The sequence below is a fragment of the Polyodon spathula genome, chromosome 33 (assembly GCF_017654505.1).
Source record: "Polyodon spathula isolate WHYD16114869_AA chromosome 33, ASM1765450v1, whole genome shotgun sequence".
In the NCBI taxonomy this organism is placed as follows: Eukaryota; Metazoa; Chordata; class Actinopteri; order Acipenseriformes; family Polyodontidae; genus Polyodon; species Polyodon spathula.
In genome coordinates this window covers 519,898-537,956 of record NC_054566.1, presented here as the reverse complement: position 1 = coordinate 537,956, position 18,059 = coordinate 519,898, and the positions used below count along the sequence as shown (strand labels likewise).

General features: G+C 41.1%; 1 protein-coding gene across 3 annotated transcripts in view; it reads right to left on the bottom strand.

Annotated features, from left to right (window-relative positions):
* Window positions 1-1,100: 1,100 nt before the first annotated feature.
* LOC121303546 (SH2 domain-containing protein 3C-like) overlaps window positions 1,101-18,059 on the bottom strand; it is a 77,522-nt gene continuing 60,563 nt past the window's right edge. For all 3 annotated transcript variants that reach the window (XM_041234306.1, XM_041234308.1, XM_041234307.1), the window contains 9 exons: window positions 16,603-16,731; window positions 10,732-11,162; window positions 9,642-9,766; window positions 7,417-7,871; window positions 6,373-6,488; window positions 5,579-5,750; window positions 4,441-4,552; window positions 4,077-4,283; window positions 1,101-3,478 (listed from right to left, as the gene is read on the bottom strand). In XM_041234306.1, coding sequence (XP_041090240.1) covers window positions 3,303-3,478; window positions 4,077-4,283; window positions 4,441-4,552; window positions 5,579-5,750; window positions 6,373-6,488; window positions 7,417-7,871; window positions 9,642-9,766; window positions 10,732-11,162; window positions 16,603-16,731 — 1,923 coding nt within the window. In that variant the 3' untranslated portion in view covers window positions 1,101-3,302. The remainder of the gene's footprint in view (window positions 3,479-4,076; window positions 4,284-4,440; window positions 4,553-5,578; window positions 5,751-6,372; window positions 6,489-7,416; window positions 7,872-9,641; window positions 9,767-10,731; window positions 11,163-16,602; window positions 16,732-18,059) is intronic.

The following is an 18,059-nucleotide window of genomic DNA, read 5'->3' as shown; positions in this document are numbered from 1 at the left end:
AGCAAACATGGGCTCGGTACTGCAGCAACACAACGCACACATGCACTATTCAGTGCAACAGTACATGATCAAAAGTAATCTAAAATGACATTTGATGATACTTATTCTTGCGCTTTCTATTGGTAATTCTTAATAGAAGTGTGTGATGTAACTGCCTGAATATCCTGGCTATTGTCCTGTAGACTGAAGTTAGCTTGTACTTTGAGGTCAATGATTAACAGAAGTTCCAGGAGTAGGCATGAGACACTCCAACGTGTTTAAAATGGCTTTCAATGGGCAGAGATCTTCATTATCTCAGCCAGGTAGTGCTTGGGTGGAATGAGCAGCAGAAAATGCACTTTGAGAGTCTAGACTGCACTTTCTAGCAGACCTTTACTCCAACACATCACCACTGTGGTTGGAAGGTTAACTCCTCACATGGGACAAAGGTTGGTGATGATTACCATGTATTCTTATAATAATTGCATAAATCCAGGTTTCATCAGCCTGAGCCCTTGCAGGACAAGCACAGCTGGATTTTGACAGTGCATTATACACTGATGAAGGCCGCAAAGATCTTGAAAGCTTATACATTTCCAATGTCTATGTAGGTCTGATAAAAGGTATAGTCTTCAACATTGTTTCTTCACTTTAAAGGAGTAATGACATCTTTTTCTCACCTTGTGGGAGAATGGTCTGATCATTTCTCTGTAGTTTGTTTCATTTTCTACACTTTATTATCACTTTGACTCTGGTGAACTTCATTCATCTTGCCACCACATTATACATGTGCTTCCTGTGCAACAGGTACAAGAGTCCTACACAGTGACTGTGGGCCCAATTCACTGTAACACAGAAAGCTAATGGAAAGAAAAAAAAGGACTATTTGCAATGATATGCACAGCAGTACATGTAGTTCCAGTAACTAGAGTGCCTAATTGCATGTTGCACTGGGGACAGGTTTAATTGCAAGACCGCAGCTCAGTTGTATGTTCTTGTCTTGGTTCACTGTTAATAAACACAGTTTAATGTAATCCCAGCTGGAGTATTTTAAAACAACGAATGCAGTCCATTCGGGCCGACAATGCAATATAACACCAGTGGCTCTGATTTTATAATCAGCTTGTATATGTTTTGCTACCATGTCTCGAATAAAACTGCTGCTCTAGCGCTCCCGGCCCAACATGGTTAACAAGATTAACATGGGAAACCAAACAAGCAAAAAAAAAACAACAGCCAAGACCCACATGAACACAAGCTTACTAGATTCTATATCTCTTAGCAAAAAAAGAGGAAACAATGACATATGTACATAAGAAAATTATGCAATCATGTTTTTGGTTTTTTTTTACAAGTAGGAAATGATGTAAAAATGACTATGTACAACAGGAAATAACACAGAATTCTGTACAACAGGAAGTGAGGCAAAGAACGCTTTATACAAAAAGGAAATGATGTTGTTGTTGGCAATGGACCCTCCCAGTAGGCAATGGTGATATCCATCAGCGGCGGTCTTTGAGCACAGTGAGAAGTGATTGAAGGGTGTGAAGGTATTATGTTGACTTTGTTGAAATGTGTAAAACACTACAGTTGGGAATATATAGTAACTAAACCAGCAACACTTGCAGTAGCAGTTCATTCTTCATTTTGATTCAGTTCATACATTATAAAGCAGACACTATATGCAGAGGATCCACTCGCATGCATCACTGAAAGAGATGCTCAGCAGTTCATTCCTCAAATCACTGTGTTTATAGACGAACCTGCTTCCTCAAGCATGGCTCGATATCACCCCTAGTGGAAGGAGAGAGAGCTACAGCATATTGTGGAATGTGTTGGCATATCTGCGTTTTGTTTAAGAACCTACTGCGTCTGCAATAATGTTAGCTGAAACTGAAATAGAACGTGGCAAGCCAACTTTCCCTTTTATAGAGAATACACCCTCTGGTGTTTGAAAATAGCATTAGTTGAAGCATTTGGCTACTTGACTCATTAAAAAGAAAAGACAAAAGTCACTTTTGAAAAGAAAAAGCCCCTTTTGCACACAAAATGCTGTCTCCAGGAAGTCAATCAATCAATTGCAATTCGTATAGGAAATCAAAGTGCCCCAGTATAACTCTTAAACATAATAATAACAATTCACATTCAGAAAAGAGAAAGCTAACAAAAGCAATCCCAGCTAGATTTGATCAGATACCCAGACTTATAAAAACAATACAGCATCACTGTACAAATAACTTTACACAGACAGAAAGCCAAGGAGGCACGTCACCCCTGTTCTCATGTTATCACTCTGTCTGGGAAAAATAAACACCTTTTATTAAAATCTTTCTAAAAGATACAACAGAGGCTGGACTCATTTCTCGATACACCCTTACCCAAAGTACTGCTCAATCACTGTACCCAGTAGTATTAGCAGACTTGATCTATTTAAGCACTACTTAAACTACTTGTATATTACTTAATGTTTACTACTTAGCTACAGCAACTAAATCATTTAAAAGTTGGTTTCACCCTCAATCAGTAAATGCTGTAGAACTTAGAAGTACCATTCTACTTGATAAACTCGGTACTTCTAACTCGGTCACTGCTGTCTTTAGTAATACAATATTGTAATGAATGTCGCTATATATTTGTAATTTCAAAAATGCATTAAGAAACGTGAGGCTGTTATTTCATTCATGACTATGAAACACTGAAGAGTGCTAAATTTAGAAATATAAATGGAAACGCAAAACATTTTGAGGAATTTATAATTTAAGTTCCTTTTAGTATTTATTTCTAAATGTATTTTTGCAGGCAATACAAGTAGAAAATACACATCAAGTGGTATGATGACATTTTTCTGCAGTTCAGAAACTGAAATGGCGGTCCTCACATTTTTTGGCATTTTTGAATTTATAATCTTTGATTCTTAAAGTATATTGTGATTTTTAATATTCTTTAAAATGAATTCTCCTCAACAGTACAGAGTAGTACATTTTTTGTAAGGGTGTCTCCATTTGCTGTAATGATATCATCATGCCAGCTCTGTGTGTAGCCATCTTGAGAAGGCCTTGCATACTGAGTGTTGTCATGACAACAATCAAACCCCCTGGATACAACATCAGCTAAGATTCCTTTTGAATGAAAAGTGTTTCTGTTCAGTTTCCTTGTATCAAAGCTGTCCATTTGAAAGTGAAACACACTGTGGTATATATCAGCTACTGCAGCTGGTTTTTGGGGGGGGTGTTAGTCTTCATGAAACCCCTTCGCAGGTCCGCACGCCCCCTAGGTCCAGGAGTGCTGCCTCCTTGTCCAGTGCACAGTCCCTGCAGGGGGTGCTATAACTCGCTGTGTCTCACAGGAGGCTCCAGCTTGTTAGACAGCGCTGTCAGGACCTTGTCGAATTTCTCATAGCGCTCTCCCTGGCTGCCCTCGACCCCCCTGCTCCCCCACAGCAAGCGCATCTGAAACTCTGTGCAGAAAACCTCCAGCACTTCCGCTCGCGCCTGGAACCCTGCAGGACAAAGATAGAGAAGGAGGACGTCAGGACGCAGTACCACCAAACTACCACTACATGGCAGCAAAAACATTCTCAAACACCCCTACACAGGCATATCTGTTTCTTTCCAGGGAGATTATATTGACTCCCATCATGCACCCTGTAAACAAGGCAACAATTATCTGAATTAATTCCGCTTTGCTTAAATACAATTTACACCTAAAATAGTAAATAAATGCCTATGATACCTTTAAGAAGTCCCCAGATTGTAGGGACAGTTTTATTTAAATGCTTTCCCAAAATGATTTGGTGGCTAGTCCCTAATATCTAAACTTGAGGTCTATATATTTTAAAAAGCAGTATTTAAAAAAAGAAAAGAACAAAAAGATTTTTAACACGCTACAGCGTAATGCCTGCAAAATCTCTGCATCCACGATTAAAATAAAGTAAAAATACAACAGGATCTTCTGCACAGCAGTGTTTAGAGATGATGCTGCTAGTGCCAGTAAGGTTTTAAAGACTAAAGTGTAAAACCAGAACTAGAGATTAATTTGCTGTTAATCCAAACCACAGAGCTATGGCTGGTGTTGGTAGGGGGGTGGCAGTCACCTACCTTGCAGTTTGGTCTCTGCGTTGGTGTGGTAGATCCCCCCGTGGTGGGCGATGGTTCGAGCCGCCTCCAGGTGGTTCATCACCACGTCCACTCCGGCGTCGATACTCTCCCAGGACTCTGCTCCCTCCACCACGGCCACGCCCCTCTCCAGCAGAGACAGCAGAGGAATCATGTGAGGGAAGGAGGTGTTCGAGAGAGGGCAGCTTTCTGAAAGAGGGAGGGACAGAGAGAGTGTGAGGGAGAGAGAGACAGCACGAGAACCACGTGAAGGGAGAGGGAGTGTGAGGAGGAGGGAAGAGTTAATACTATATAAGAGCAGAATGGTGACGGAAAGGGGTTGGGAGAGAGGACAGGAGGGCTGTACCTTTGCCGTCATTCATGCTCTTCATAAAAGGCTTGAGTTTTTTCTCATAGAGAATGGCGCCTTCTGTGTGTCTCTGGCGGAGTGTCATCCAGGTCTGCTCCAGCCGAGAGATCTGAGGAGGAGAAAGCAGGAGTGAGGAGGATACACAATTCAAGGGTGCTGTAGGAAGCAACGGACTGCATTTCCAGAGTATGTAGCGGGCTTCCGAAAAAAAACAGCGTTCTACGTCTCCACGTGTTGCTACAACTGTTTAAATAACGTACCTGTCAGTTTATACACTTAGAAATTTAAAGTCTCTCTCAAAGGTATTTTCAAGATGTCTGCTTAGTGGACTCGGGTTTGAGATCAGAGGTGTGTCCTCTCTCTGATCACTGCCAGTAGACGTACTGGTAATTCCTAAAGAGGCACACCTCAATGAAGTCAGTGAGTCAGTGACCTAGGGGCTGTTATTTCTTTATCTATCTATATAAGGACCCCAAGCTGAAATATGACACTTTTTCCGCTTTTTTTCGCATTGCAAGCCTGCCCTGCAGCCATATTTACAGCATTGGAGTTCCACGCGGTTCTGAATTGCGTACAGGCTGGCCTATAGGCACTCGGCCAGCCACAGGGGCTGCTGGTGGGTGGTGAGCCAAGGACTCCCCAGCCGAACTAACCCGCTAATTGTGCGCCACCCCCTGGGAACTCCCGTCCACGGTCAGCAGAGGCATAGCTTGGATCCGAACCGGCGATCTCCAAGCTTTAAGGTGCATCCTGCAATCCGGGAGGATGCGCCACTCGGGAGCCCCAAATTCAAAACAGGAACAGTGGCTAGAAACCTGGTTCCAGGGGATTGGGAGACCTAGTCTGATGCAACTTTGCTGTATCAAACTCCAAGTCTCTCCTTGTGCTATGAAGTGGCCTGAAACCTATCTTCTGAACCCAAGTTACAAGACACAAAGCTCCTAGTTTCACAGACCCCTTGGTCGCTAAGTAGTTTTTGAAAATTATGCAAGCATTACACATACCCTGCCATGGACATATCTTATTACAGGTGTCAGCACTAATAAAAGTGGTACATGTGGGGCATGTGGAATACAATCTCATATCAAATCCCTAGCCGGACAGTCTCAGATTCATGACAGCAGGACCGTCGTACCTGTGGCAGCTCTAGGGCCTTCATCACAGCAGCGAAGCCGAACATGTTGCCCAGGTTGCTCTTGAGCTCAGCTGCCAGCTGGATGGTCTTGTGTAGCAGGGCAGCACGTTCCTCTGTACTGCCAGTGCAGCCAAGCAGATCCACCGCAATCATGATCGACATGGTGTGGAACCTGGGGGGCAATGACATCATCGTTAGAGACAGGGAGAGAAATTACATCATCGTTAGAGACAGGGAGAGCAATGATCTCATCGTTAGAGACGGATAGCAATGATCTCATCATTAGACAGAGAGAGCAATGACATCATTGTTAGAGACACGGCGGGCAATGATCTCATCGTTAGGGACACGGAGAGCAATGATCTCATCGTTAGAGACACAGAGAGCAATTACATCATTGTTAGAAACATAGAGAGCAATGATCTCATAATTAGAGACATGGAGAACAATGATCTCATTGTTACAGACACGGAGAGCAATGACATCATTGTTAGAGACACGGAGAGCAATGACATAACCACCTCTCTCAAAAAATCAGCTTTTGAGGGGTTATTTCTGAAGCCGTCCCCATGGTTGAAAAGTCCTAGCCTAGCAAATAAAGATCTAAGCAAATACCTAGGCCCTGAAGCATGGGCTACATGCACACTCACACTGCAGTGGGCAACTGAACAGGACTGAGCTGGCATGTAATTAGCGATCAGACCACTGCAGGTTCTCTGGTAGGTTAGTTCACTCGGGCTGAAATTATTTTTGCAAGCTTCTGGTTTATGCATCATAGCAAACATTTTGCTCACCTCTCCAGCAGGTCCAGTCTCAGCTGTCTCCCATGGGGGAGGGTCAGTAACTCCAGCCCTGAGCTGACCCCCATCATCTTCTGCATCTCCTTGGTGACACCCAGGATTCTAGCAACCTGGAGACAGAGAATAAGAGGACTGTTAATCAGCTATCCATGCTGTAGGAGAGAGAGACAGAGAGTCAACACTGGAGAGTGGTCCATCTGTCTAATTCCTTAAGGGTTTTAAAAAAGTGCAAATGTGGAACAATTTCCTTCATTGTGTAATATGCATTTTTGAGTTTCAGAGTTTCATAAACTCTTCATAAATGTGTAAAGTGTGGTGTGACAGGGCCGAGATCCTGCACATGTGTTGTGTCGAGTTGGCCAACTCCATGTGAGAATGTGGCTGGAAGTGAATAATTCATGATTAATTGGGCTCCAGCAACAAATCCTTTGTGAGGGAGAGAGTTTGGGTGAGCTACCTGGGTGCTTAGGGGTGATTTTGTAAAACGTTGTAGTGAAGGCAAAGGCCCAAGCTATATTCTATTGTTTTGTTTAAACCTTTTATTTTGGCCCTCGTGCCATTTTTTTATTTACTTGTTAACACTTATTCATTTGTGTAATAAATCTGTGCAACAGCACCTTTAAACTACAGCTGCTGCCTCTGGGTCTGCTTCCTGACATTTACCAGCCTTGTCTGTGACACTATCCTTTCACATATGGCTTTTTACCCAAACGGAAACAATATGGGCCATATTTTCAAAATGTGTACTTTAATTAACTCCTATTTTTGACAAACATAGTGCTTAAGAGACCTTCAGTCACATTTCTTAGATGTTTGGTACTAGTTTTGTAAAATAAATAAGTGTTTCTCTCATTTAAAAAATAATCTTTGAGATTATAGTCCATGTGTCTTCAAAGGTAATGCAGTACCCAGCTATATACTCAGATACCTGTACTCTGTAACATTTTCTACCTGTTTCAAAGTTGCTATAACAAACTTAAAACAAGCACAGAAGCAGGATTTGTATTAAAGATTATACATGTATTTGCATTCACAGACCGTGCAGTCGGCCTGGGTGAGGTGCTTGGCAGTGGTCTTGGCGTCCACTTCGGCTAGCAGCTCCTTCACCCTCTTGAGCACGCCCATCTCCAGAGGCTTGTTCTCAGCGGGCATCAGCAGGGAGGGGTAAGCGTTGGGCTGGAACGCGGAGACTGTTTCAACCATAGGCACAGTGAATCTCTCCTCCACAGACCCGCCCCCCAGCCACCTGCCCACCTCCTCCACTTGCAGATGCTCGACATAGCTCTTGGCGGACAGTGGGACTGGCATGGTGGGGCCAGGGGGTTGGCTGTACCCATGGGCGGGGGTGGAGTGGGTGCTGGGTGGAATCTCAGGGCAGGGCACGTTGTTGTTGGAGGACGGGCAGAGCTGCGGTTCACTGGAGCGACGCATCACTGGGGAACTAGGCACCATGCCCACTACCCGCCCCACTGCTGGGCTCTTGTGTCGGTTAACTGGGAGGGGAAACAGAGAGAGAAACCCAGTTAGTGCTGGGCCTCTAGTATCACTCTGGTGCAAATAAACAATGAATGAGGTTGTCTTTTATTAAGGGTTTAACTTTAAATCTTTTATTAAGAGTTTTATTTTAAATCTCCTAATTTCAAGACTCTCCTTTTTTTTCCTTTAAATATGAAATCAGTGTATTATAAAAACAAAAATGACCACAAGATGTAATTCAGCCTTGTTTTCCTTATCAAGAAGAGCAGGACATGCATATTTAGTCCAAGTCCAAGTGTAGTCCAGTTTACTGGTCTAGAAACTGCAACTTCATCATACTAGCACTAGTGTATAATTGCACATACACCACTATAGACTACAAACTACACAGAGAAACAAGCAGGCTAGGCTAGCAGATGGCAGAAGGGTGCTTTACAATCCTGACACAGGTTTAGTGTAAAATATTACTTCCTCCACAGTACCAAAATACTAATTGGAAGAGCAGGCTCCAACAGAGAGGGCTGGCGAGACAAAGCAAAACCTATTTTTCCACAAAAAAGACAGAATGTGCAGCACGATGAGGATTGCGTTGTTCCAAGTTTCTGAGATCACTTAACAATCTGTTATCCCAGAGAAAACGGAAACAATGGTGTTGAGTTTGTGAGACAGGGGCGAGTAAACATGGCAAATCCTGGTGCGCACAGTCAGTGTCTGAAGCGTATGCTTCGTTTCCATGAGCACGGATTGACCTCCAATCCGAGCTGATCCTGGTTCTCCCGTATTCCTCCCGAACCCCCATTGACAGTCTACCCAAGTGTTTCAACAGTTCTTTCCCAGCCAGCCTTGTGGCTATGGTCACCTTGATTTCTTTATGAAACCGAAAGGATGGACGGTATTGCTTTGCTTCTGATAGTCTTAATAAGTCAAACATGGTGCCTATAAATGAACTATTAGAAAGTGCGGTACAGCTCTGTGCCATTATTTTAGATCATGACCGATTTTTATTAAGATAATATCATGTCTCCAGGGTCTAGAGACTAAAGGATCTTTTCCTCCCTAGGAATGTAAAAATTCATTGTGCATGTCTTTACATGATCTATTGTATCATACTGAGGTATGTAATGTTTGTATTGTGATACCAAAAGCACAATTTAGCTCATTGTAGTTCACCAAACGGTTTTTGAATGAGTCTAGACTGAGCTCTCCCTATTTTATTAGATTGTTGTCTTTTAGGAGGATAGCCCATCATTAATGGCCATCCCATGTATTGTGATACATGCTGTATTGTGACCTGCATATCGTGATTTGTATCATGACATTAGTGTAACGTTACAAGCCTAGTCTTCAGTAGAAAAGGACTAACAAAAGGAATTTGAGCAGCATACATATCTGCTTGACTATTAACTGAAAAACTTAAGTTTACTTTAACAGCAGTACCATAAACCCTATTGTTAACTTTTACAAGCTAATATGGGCATTCCCCTGCTCTGCCCAGTGTTAGATTTCAAATAATGAACGACTGTCCTCTTGTGGTTAAAATGTTCTAGGCAAAACCTACAATCACTTGCATCACTTTTTAAACCTGAAACTAGATATACACTCAAAAGTGTTCATTTAAGGGCCTCTCTATTCCAAAATGAATACAGCGATTATGGCAAAGCATGGTAGAGCACACAGAGGTATGTTAAAGCATGGTGAACTGCAGAGGCACATAGCACATGTATTAGGGTAGAAAGAAACTTGGTCATTCTTCCCAGTATTTAGAGGGATTATCTGAATGGACTTACTGGTGCTGTAGGCAGGGGAGAGCGACGCCTCACTGACTGGAGACATTGGGCAGCGGTAGTCCTGGATCTGATCCATGCTGAGAGCGCAGTTCCGGATCGCCTCCTTGTGGTGAGGGACGGAAGGGCTGTGTTTATAGAAAAAGGGGAAAGTTACTGTATTAGTGGAGTGGAGTTCAGCACCGGTCCTGGTCATTAACCAGCCAGCTGCTTTACCTCTGTATGGGTTCCTTAAACTTAGCTAATTGTCTGTTAAAGGGAGTGAATGCTGGAAACAAGTGTTTGTTTCTAACTATTACTCATGCACTCAAACATCTCAGTTTACAAAGTGAGAGACGGACAGTACAGCAGTGACTGAACCAGGCGTGACAGCCTCTGCATGCATCAGCATAGTCCTCAAACAGCTGTCATGTGGGCCGTGTCAGTGGCCATTGTACTGCTCTGTGATATTTGTGATCTGTGATATAAGCCAGTGTCTGCTCTGAACTTGGTTCACCTGGTCCCCTCACCAGACTCCACTTTGCTTGCAGAGGAAAGGACCGCTGTCCTGAGCAATGACATTTCTACTTCACCACCCAAGCTATGTGCCCTACTGGAACACAAGTCACTGGAAATGAGTTCCAGGCTGCAAAGGAACTTCTACAAGCTGTTAATGTTTATCTGTCTGTACTGAATGTCGGTAGGAAGTTAGTGGGGGTATAGCTCCCCCCGTAAGAAAGAAAGACCACCTTTTAGCACATAAAAACAGGATCTTAGGGGGGCTTTGATCGGATAGTTTTTTCATTCTTAAAATGATAAACAATGAGATAATTTGCCATGATTTTATTTGTTTTAAAATTCATCACATTTTGCATGATTCATTTTGATTATCCAAAAAGTCTAATTAAAAAAAAAGTGTATTTTGTGGGTTTAGCTGGAGAACAGATGAAAAGAAAAGAAAAACAATGAATCCTTTAAAAGTTCCAATATCAACTAAAGGTGAGGACTAAGGAGAAAAAATGAGATTTGAGGGGGAACAAATTTAACAGAATAAGAACAAAAGTTGAAAGAACACAATTCAATTAATACAAATAATACAATTTCAGTTGTGTACCTGTGTGGTAATTTCTCTGTCGTCAGCCCGTCTGTCATGGTGACACTCCGCCTCTTGATGTACGCCCCCCTCTGATTGGCTGGGGAGTGGCAGAGGCCGTGCTTGCCATTGACCAGGGAGAAGCTGGCCTCCAGGTAGCGCAGAGGCAGGGTGCGGTTGATGGGGAATTGGATGTGAGCGCCGCCCTGCTGGGAGAGCGGCCGCCGGTTGCCTGTGTAGAACAGCACAAGGGCGGGCACGGTATCAAAGCTCTCATGCTCCAGCAGGTACTGCACCCGGGAGGACGAGTCGCTCGTCTTCACCAGCACCTTGCTGATCTTGAAGTGCAGCGCCTCCTGGTTCCAGCGGCTCGTCAGCACGTAGTCCCCCACGCTGGTGAGGGAGTCTCGGACCAGGAAGTCTCCATTGCGAACGACCAGAGTCTCTGAAACCTGCCCACAACAACAAATACAACCTTTATTTCTCAATCACCAGTCAGTATACAGGTCTCCACTAGGACCCAGAGGAAACGACAACCAAGTGAGGCAGCATTGGCGCGCAATGTGTTAGGGGAGATCTATGCAGCGAGGAGAAAGCAGAGCCCAGTAGTAAAGAAGTGTTTTAACAAGTTTTTCTCAATCTTGATGCTATTTCAGACGTCTGTGGTCTCAATGCCACAGTGTTTTATGTCTAAGTGGCTGCTAAATACTCCCTCGTGTCCTCTGAAGAGGGAGTTCACGACCACAAAGCGGCAAACTGAATGAAATGAACGTTACTTTTAATTGTATTACTATATGCACCAGCTACAGAAACTGATCCCCACCTCACTTTTGAAACCAAACAGTAAATCATCTTCTGGATTTTTTGTTCTCATTCTGATTGGTGTCCATCACATGGAAGTAGCAGATCTGTTGTTTCTAATTTGGCTTTTTGTACATCTAACACATGTTTTGATTAGATGACAATAGAAAGAAAACAGCTGTTATGATCTGCAATAAATATACCCAATGTTTAATGTTTAAATTATCATTGTATTACTACATACTGTTATTTTAAAGGCTTCAGAGTTGCTACATCGTCAATGAATTGAAGAAGAAATACAAACGCCCCAGATGTTCACTCTGGTAACCCTGTACAACACACACTTTCAAGAGAAGGGAAAGCCAGCTACAGTATTCCACAAGGCATATAAAGGGTGCTTATGTTAAATCACTCAATTCATTAAAATCACCCTGTTACAGTGACATTGGGTGAGCTATGAAAGTTGTATAAGCTGAAGTTATTTCGCCTAGAACAAAGAAGAATTAGGCAGAACTTGGCTGAAGTCCTTACAATCACAAAAACCCAAACCAAGACTTAAGCGCAGCCTCCATTTCACAGTGTCAATCTCATCTGTGCAATTTTGAAAGAACATGCTGCAGCAAATATGTATTTGCATATAAGCAAAATGTATATATGGTACCATGGTTAATAGGAAGCTTTCATTTTGAATGCCTTCATTTCATACACTTTGTTGCTGTGTCACTCCCGAGGCCACTGGCTGCAAAGTATGTCAGACAGTTAAGGGGTGGGGGCAGTTTTTTCTCCAGGGGAAATTACCCAGTTGAAATCTACCTGAAAGTAAGGCAGCAAATACAGCTTCCTTGAGCTAGATATACAATTAAAATATCTGTTTGCTATAACATGAGGTTCTGCAAAACTACAGATATGAGACCTGCATTCAGCAGCTAGTTGAAATGATCTGCAGGTCAGTGGAAGAATTTCATTAGCTAGAACCCCTCTCAGTGGTATTCATTTAGTAACATAAATCATAATTGTTGACAATTCCCCTTTGAGGGGGCACATAAGGTTTATAATATTCATGTCATAACTCTGATGAATGCATTAGGCAGCTACTTGACTACTGAGTATATGCTGCAGGAGAGAACTGGAAAGTAGTAAATACAAACTGGCAAAACAATTCAATTAACTTTCTCATGTGAGTGAAATTTGAGCTTAATCTCATTAGCTGTGTGAAAACGCAGTCAGGGTTATCTAGATTAGATAAACATAACACTCAGTGGACACTGGAGTTGACAGTTAATGGGAAGAACACTGCTGTCAGTTTGGAGAGGTGACCATCCCTTCCTGCCCGGGGAGCAACAATAGCAGCGATTGTACAGATTGTACAGATCTAAAGCAATCTATAGAAATGCGATGCAGTGTACCTATTGCAAAAAGACAAACATTCTATGGTTTTTCTATAGTAATATATATATATATATATATATATATATATATATATATATATATATATATATATATATATATATATATATATATATATATATATATATATATATATATATATATATATATATATATATATATATATATATATATATATATATATATATATATATATATATATATATATATATATATATATATATATATATATATATATATATATATATATATGATTTTATTATAAGGGAGAATATAATGGCGCAGACACATGTGAGGAAGCAAAATTACAGTTAAACGGTCCAGTTTTGACTGCATCCTTTATTAAAATAGAACTAGCTACCTGAACTGTAAGCAGAAAAAAAATACATGTGATTACATTTGATATAATCTCCATTTTATGAATATGTATTGGTGACCTCTCTGATATCCTGTTATGTATGATTTTCTACTGATGTGTCAGCTTAGATAATTGTTTTCCAGCTTTAATGTATTCTTTGTACCATGAGTAGTGATTAAGCTTACGATTCATTTCTTGATGGACGGGCTGACGACAGAGAAGCATATCCTTTGTGTTTAGCCTCTAGTGTAATTCTATTAAAAGACTTTGACGATCTGGAGTAAATCGCTGAGAATCAAGGGTCAGAGCAGGAGATGGGGCAGTCTCTTACTGCAGCTGATTTAGCTAGTTACAAGTATCAATCAACTTTTTGAAGTCATTTTAATACGAACTGCTCAGAAGGATTGCAAACATCATAAAAAGTAACAGGGACAGTAAAAATATAAATTGAAATTAAATTTGAAGCTATTCGCTCTTTTATCATTTAAGCAGGATCAATATTGTTGACTAGTAATACATTAGAAATGAGCTATTTAAAAAAGAAACGGCACTTTTTAAAGACCAAGTTGTGAAAAAGAACAGGCTGTTCAGCCCATCAGGATCCATTCCTGTCTAGCACACCATCACTGTGAAAAGTTCAATATACAATACAATATAATATAGCTGTATTAATATTAAACTTAATACAACTTCATACACAGCTATGGCCAAAAGTTTTGCATCAACTAGAATTTTAAGACTGAGACACAATAGAAAACATTTTAAAAAACTATATGAACATACAATATAATATAGCTGTATTAATATTAAACCTAATACACAAGCTATGACAGCTTGGCCAAAAGTTTTGCATCATACACAGACACAATAGAAAACATTTTAAAAAATGAACATACAATATAATATAGGCCAAAAGCTATGGCCAAAAGTTTTGCATCAACTAGAATTTTAAGACTGAGACACAATAGAAAACATTTTAAAAAACTATATGAACATACAATATAATATAGCTGTATTAATATTAAACCTAATACAACTTCATACACAGCTATGGCCAAAAGTTTTGCATCAACTAGAATTTTAAGACTGAGACACAATAGAAAACATTTTAAAAAACTATATGAACATAATTTTGATCTATTTAAAAGCATGTCATTAAAAACTACAAAATGATATCACAAAAGTCTACTGGAAGCCATAATAGTAGTGTAGTATTTCATGCTAGACTTCAAAATGCCACATTTTTAAATTTTTGTCAGTTTTTCTTTAAGTATATGGAAACTACAAAGCGGTATGTAATTCAATAAGTTAACGTAACATTATTCAGCAAGTTTCATTCGACTTTACAAAGCAAAATGAATGAATTCTTCAGGGTTATGCAAGACTTCTGGCCAGAGCTGTATATCTCTGGAATAAAAAATACGATTGAGCGCTGGAAAAGCATGGGAAAGTTCGAAAGGCATACACGTATGTGTTCTTTTTCTATGTATGTATAATTTTAAATAAGAAAATCTATTAATTTAAGTTGCTGTAATATTTAAATGTATTCCACTGGTGTAATTTCACCTTTTACCAGCAGAGGGGGCTGCAGACAAAACAGTTGTAAAACTGGAAAAGAGGGGATGGGTAACCATGGTAACCTCATACATTGTTTAGACACAATGAGGATTTTCTTGTTTAACTCTGCTAAGTATCCATGTTAGAATACATTATGATAATATGCAGTAAAGTAGGATTAAATGCAGCTTGATAGACACTAATTGCAGAGGTTCTACAGAAGCATTACTGGGGAAGTTGCCGATGTTGAATGCAGGCTACTTCATCTCAAACTGCTCTCTGTTCCCTGAAGAAATTCAATTGAATTCCAAATATATTCTTTTTTCTGTTTTGTCGGCGCATTCCTCTGCTGTCAATCCGTAATGCACAGTTCTGATCACAACCATGAATTACGAATCAGAACTGTGAAGTCATGTTTAATAGAGTGTGGGTTGCAGAGATTAACAGCCAAGAAACCAGAGGATGCAACATCATGAATTGTATTCTAATACTCTTGATGCCCTGCCATTATGGATGCTGTCCCGTGTCTCTGAGATGACATGAGGTTAAAGGTCTACAACCACAAAGGCAGATGAGCCCGGCTCTTTTGATGAGCCCGGCTCTTTTGAATAGCGGTTCAGACGCTTGCTTGAAGGGTCGCTGGTTTGATGAGCCAGGCTCTTTTGATGAGCCCGGCTCTTTTGAATAGCGGTTCAGACGCTTGGTTGAAGGGTCGCTGGTTTGATGAGCCCGGCTCTTTTGATGAGCCCGGCTCTTTTGAATAGCGGTTCAGACGCTTGCTTCCAGGGTCCCTGGTTTGGTGAGCCCGGCTCTTTTGAATAGCAGTTCAGATGCTTGCTTACAGAGATGCTTGTTTGATGAGCCCGGCTCTTTTGAATTGCGGTTCAGACACTTGCTTTCACTGTCACTAGTTTGCACAGCCTTCACCCTGTTTAAGGAAATGTATACGATCCCTGATCCAGTGAATATAAGAGGGTGGGGTAGCCTGGTTCCAACCAAACAAAATCAGCCAATAAGGATGGAAAGTCAAGGTGTCTGACTGCAGCTTACAGAGAACATCACTGGGAACTACTCCAAAAAGAGCAATGTGTTGGGATCAGTGAACAACTGCAAGGTTTGAGCAATGGTTTCAAAAGGACCAGTACATATGGATAAGAGAAGCAGGTTTAGTTTTCACAGGCTGAAAAAAATGCTTGGCCTTTGACAAATGGAGGCCCCCCCCCCCCCAGAAAAAAAACATTGCGTATCGTGGCCTGTTTATTCCAATTCCTAGGGCAATAAACCGAGACATATAAACTTTGGAATGAATAAGATGCCCCGTGATTTTCACCCATTGCAACAGTCCACATTTTCAAGGTCATAGTCAGGGCTCTTCATTTTCGGTTTTTATTGTTTGATCACATGATTCTGTTTCATTGATAATGTAATAAAAAAGGCAGCTCCTTGTTTTTAATTCTAACCAAACATAAAAAGCGAGTGAAGTTAAATAGATTTTCCCTGATTTAAAATCTTAATGACTCGTTGCAAATAACAGTTTTTTCTTAATTACGACTTACATCAATTTAACTTAACTGGCTTTTTGTGCATGGTTTGAATTAAAAACAAGGAGTTGTTATCAGTGAAACAGAATCAGTCGCATTCAAGTTACGGAGAAAAAACTAAAGCGGTCAATACAATACAAATCAGCATTTATCCTAGAGTTTAATTAAGAAACAGAGCCGTCTCAAAGCCCCTCAGCTATAGTGCGCGTGTGTGGAGGTGTGTCTCACCTCTCTGGGGATGCGCCCATGGTACCAGCCATGGCTGCGTGGGTCGCTGCTGCTCAGCTTGAGTTCCTCCTCCAGCTCACGACGTAGCTTCTCAGGGGGCGAGTCGATCAGGTACTTCTCCTTCGAGAACTGGGGAAGAGAGAAAGAGGACACAGCTTAGCCGTTGGGAGACTCTCACTAGCAGTTTATACATGATATTGTTGCATTTAGCACAGTTTGTTATGTTAACCCTTTATATCCTGGAGAGGTTGTAGTAGAAATGATAGCCGGTGCATGGCGTAGTTGTGATGGAATCTTTTATTAAGTTACTCTTATTACAAGTAGAATCAATCCCACTAACACAAATGAGTTTAGACCTGCCAGGAAATCCAGGTTGAAAAGGGTAAATATAATGAAATTGTGTAGTAATGCCTGGAAGTGATATGAAACCTGGAATACTTGCTAGTGTCCTTCAGAATGCCCTGATATCCAGTATAAACCCTTCCTTGTTAGTCCCTTGCTCAGGTTCTTGGAACTGCCCATTCAGTGTCTTCTCCTTGTATTTATGTGCAGTGTTGTGGTTGCTATGTACCACCACAGAATAAGTAGACACAAAACAGAAGCTACATTCAATCAAATCCCTTGCCTGGGGTCATTTTATGGTCTATTTTTTTTTTGTTTTACTTGCAAAGATAAACTGATTAAGTTGTTCCCTGTCTCCCCAGAGGGAAGTGGCTATGAAATTGCTGTTGCTTATTCTCAGAATTAATTTGATGCATTTCGTTAGCGCAGCAGGCATGAAGAACAAAAAAGTGGAACGGGGTCAAGCAGCGAGCTGGCGGTTTACTCACGCCTCCCTGCCGATTCCTAGCAGAGCAAGAACAAAAGCTGCTTCACAGGCGGTGAAGTCCGGAAGGCTCAAGTATTCAATTCTATGGTTCTACCCTTAAGTGAGTGACCAATTCTTTAAAATACATTTCCCTACATCTTAGTAGCTTTAGAAACGTCATCGCCTCCCTCTCTGTTCTGCTAAAGATTGTGTTTGTTCTTGTAGTATTTCAAACCTCTGGTACTTCCTGGTACATTGTCACTTCCTTTGTTGTTGGTGTTCAGTCTAACTGAAGACCGCTAGAGTAGATACCTTCATGGGTCCGGACGAACCCCAGGACCGACCCATACCCAATTGGGCTTCAAATAGAAAATTATTATCCAACACTCGAGTCGGTTCAATTAATAACAACATCTTAGTGTATTTCATCCCCGTAATGCTAAAAAGCTATGCATTACTACTAAAGAAAGGTAATTGTCTTTGCTTCTATTTTTTCACTGTTGATAAACAAAGTACAGCTGTTGTACCGAATTTTGCATTATTTTAAGAAAGTGTGTTCCAGCAACAAGTGTTGCTAACGAGGCTGCTTTTGGTACCGGAGGATCAGCGCACTTCTCTAGGAACATCTGCCCTGAATATCAAAGCTTTT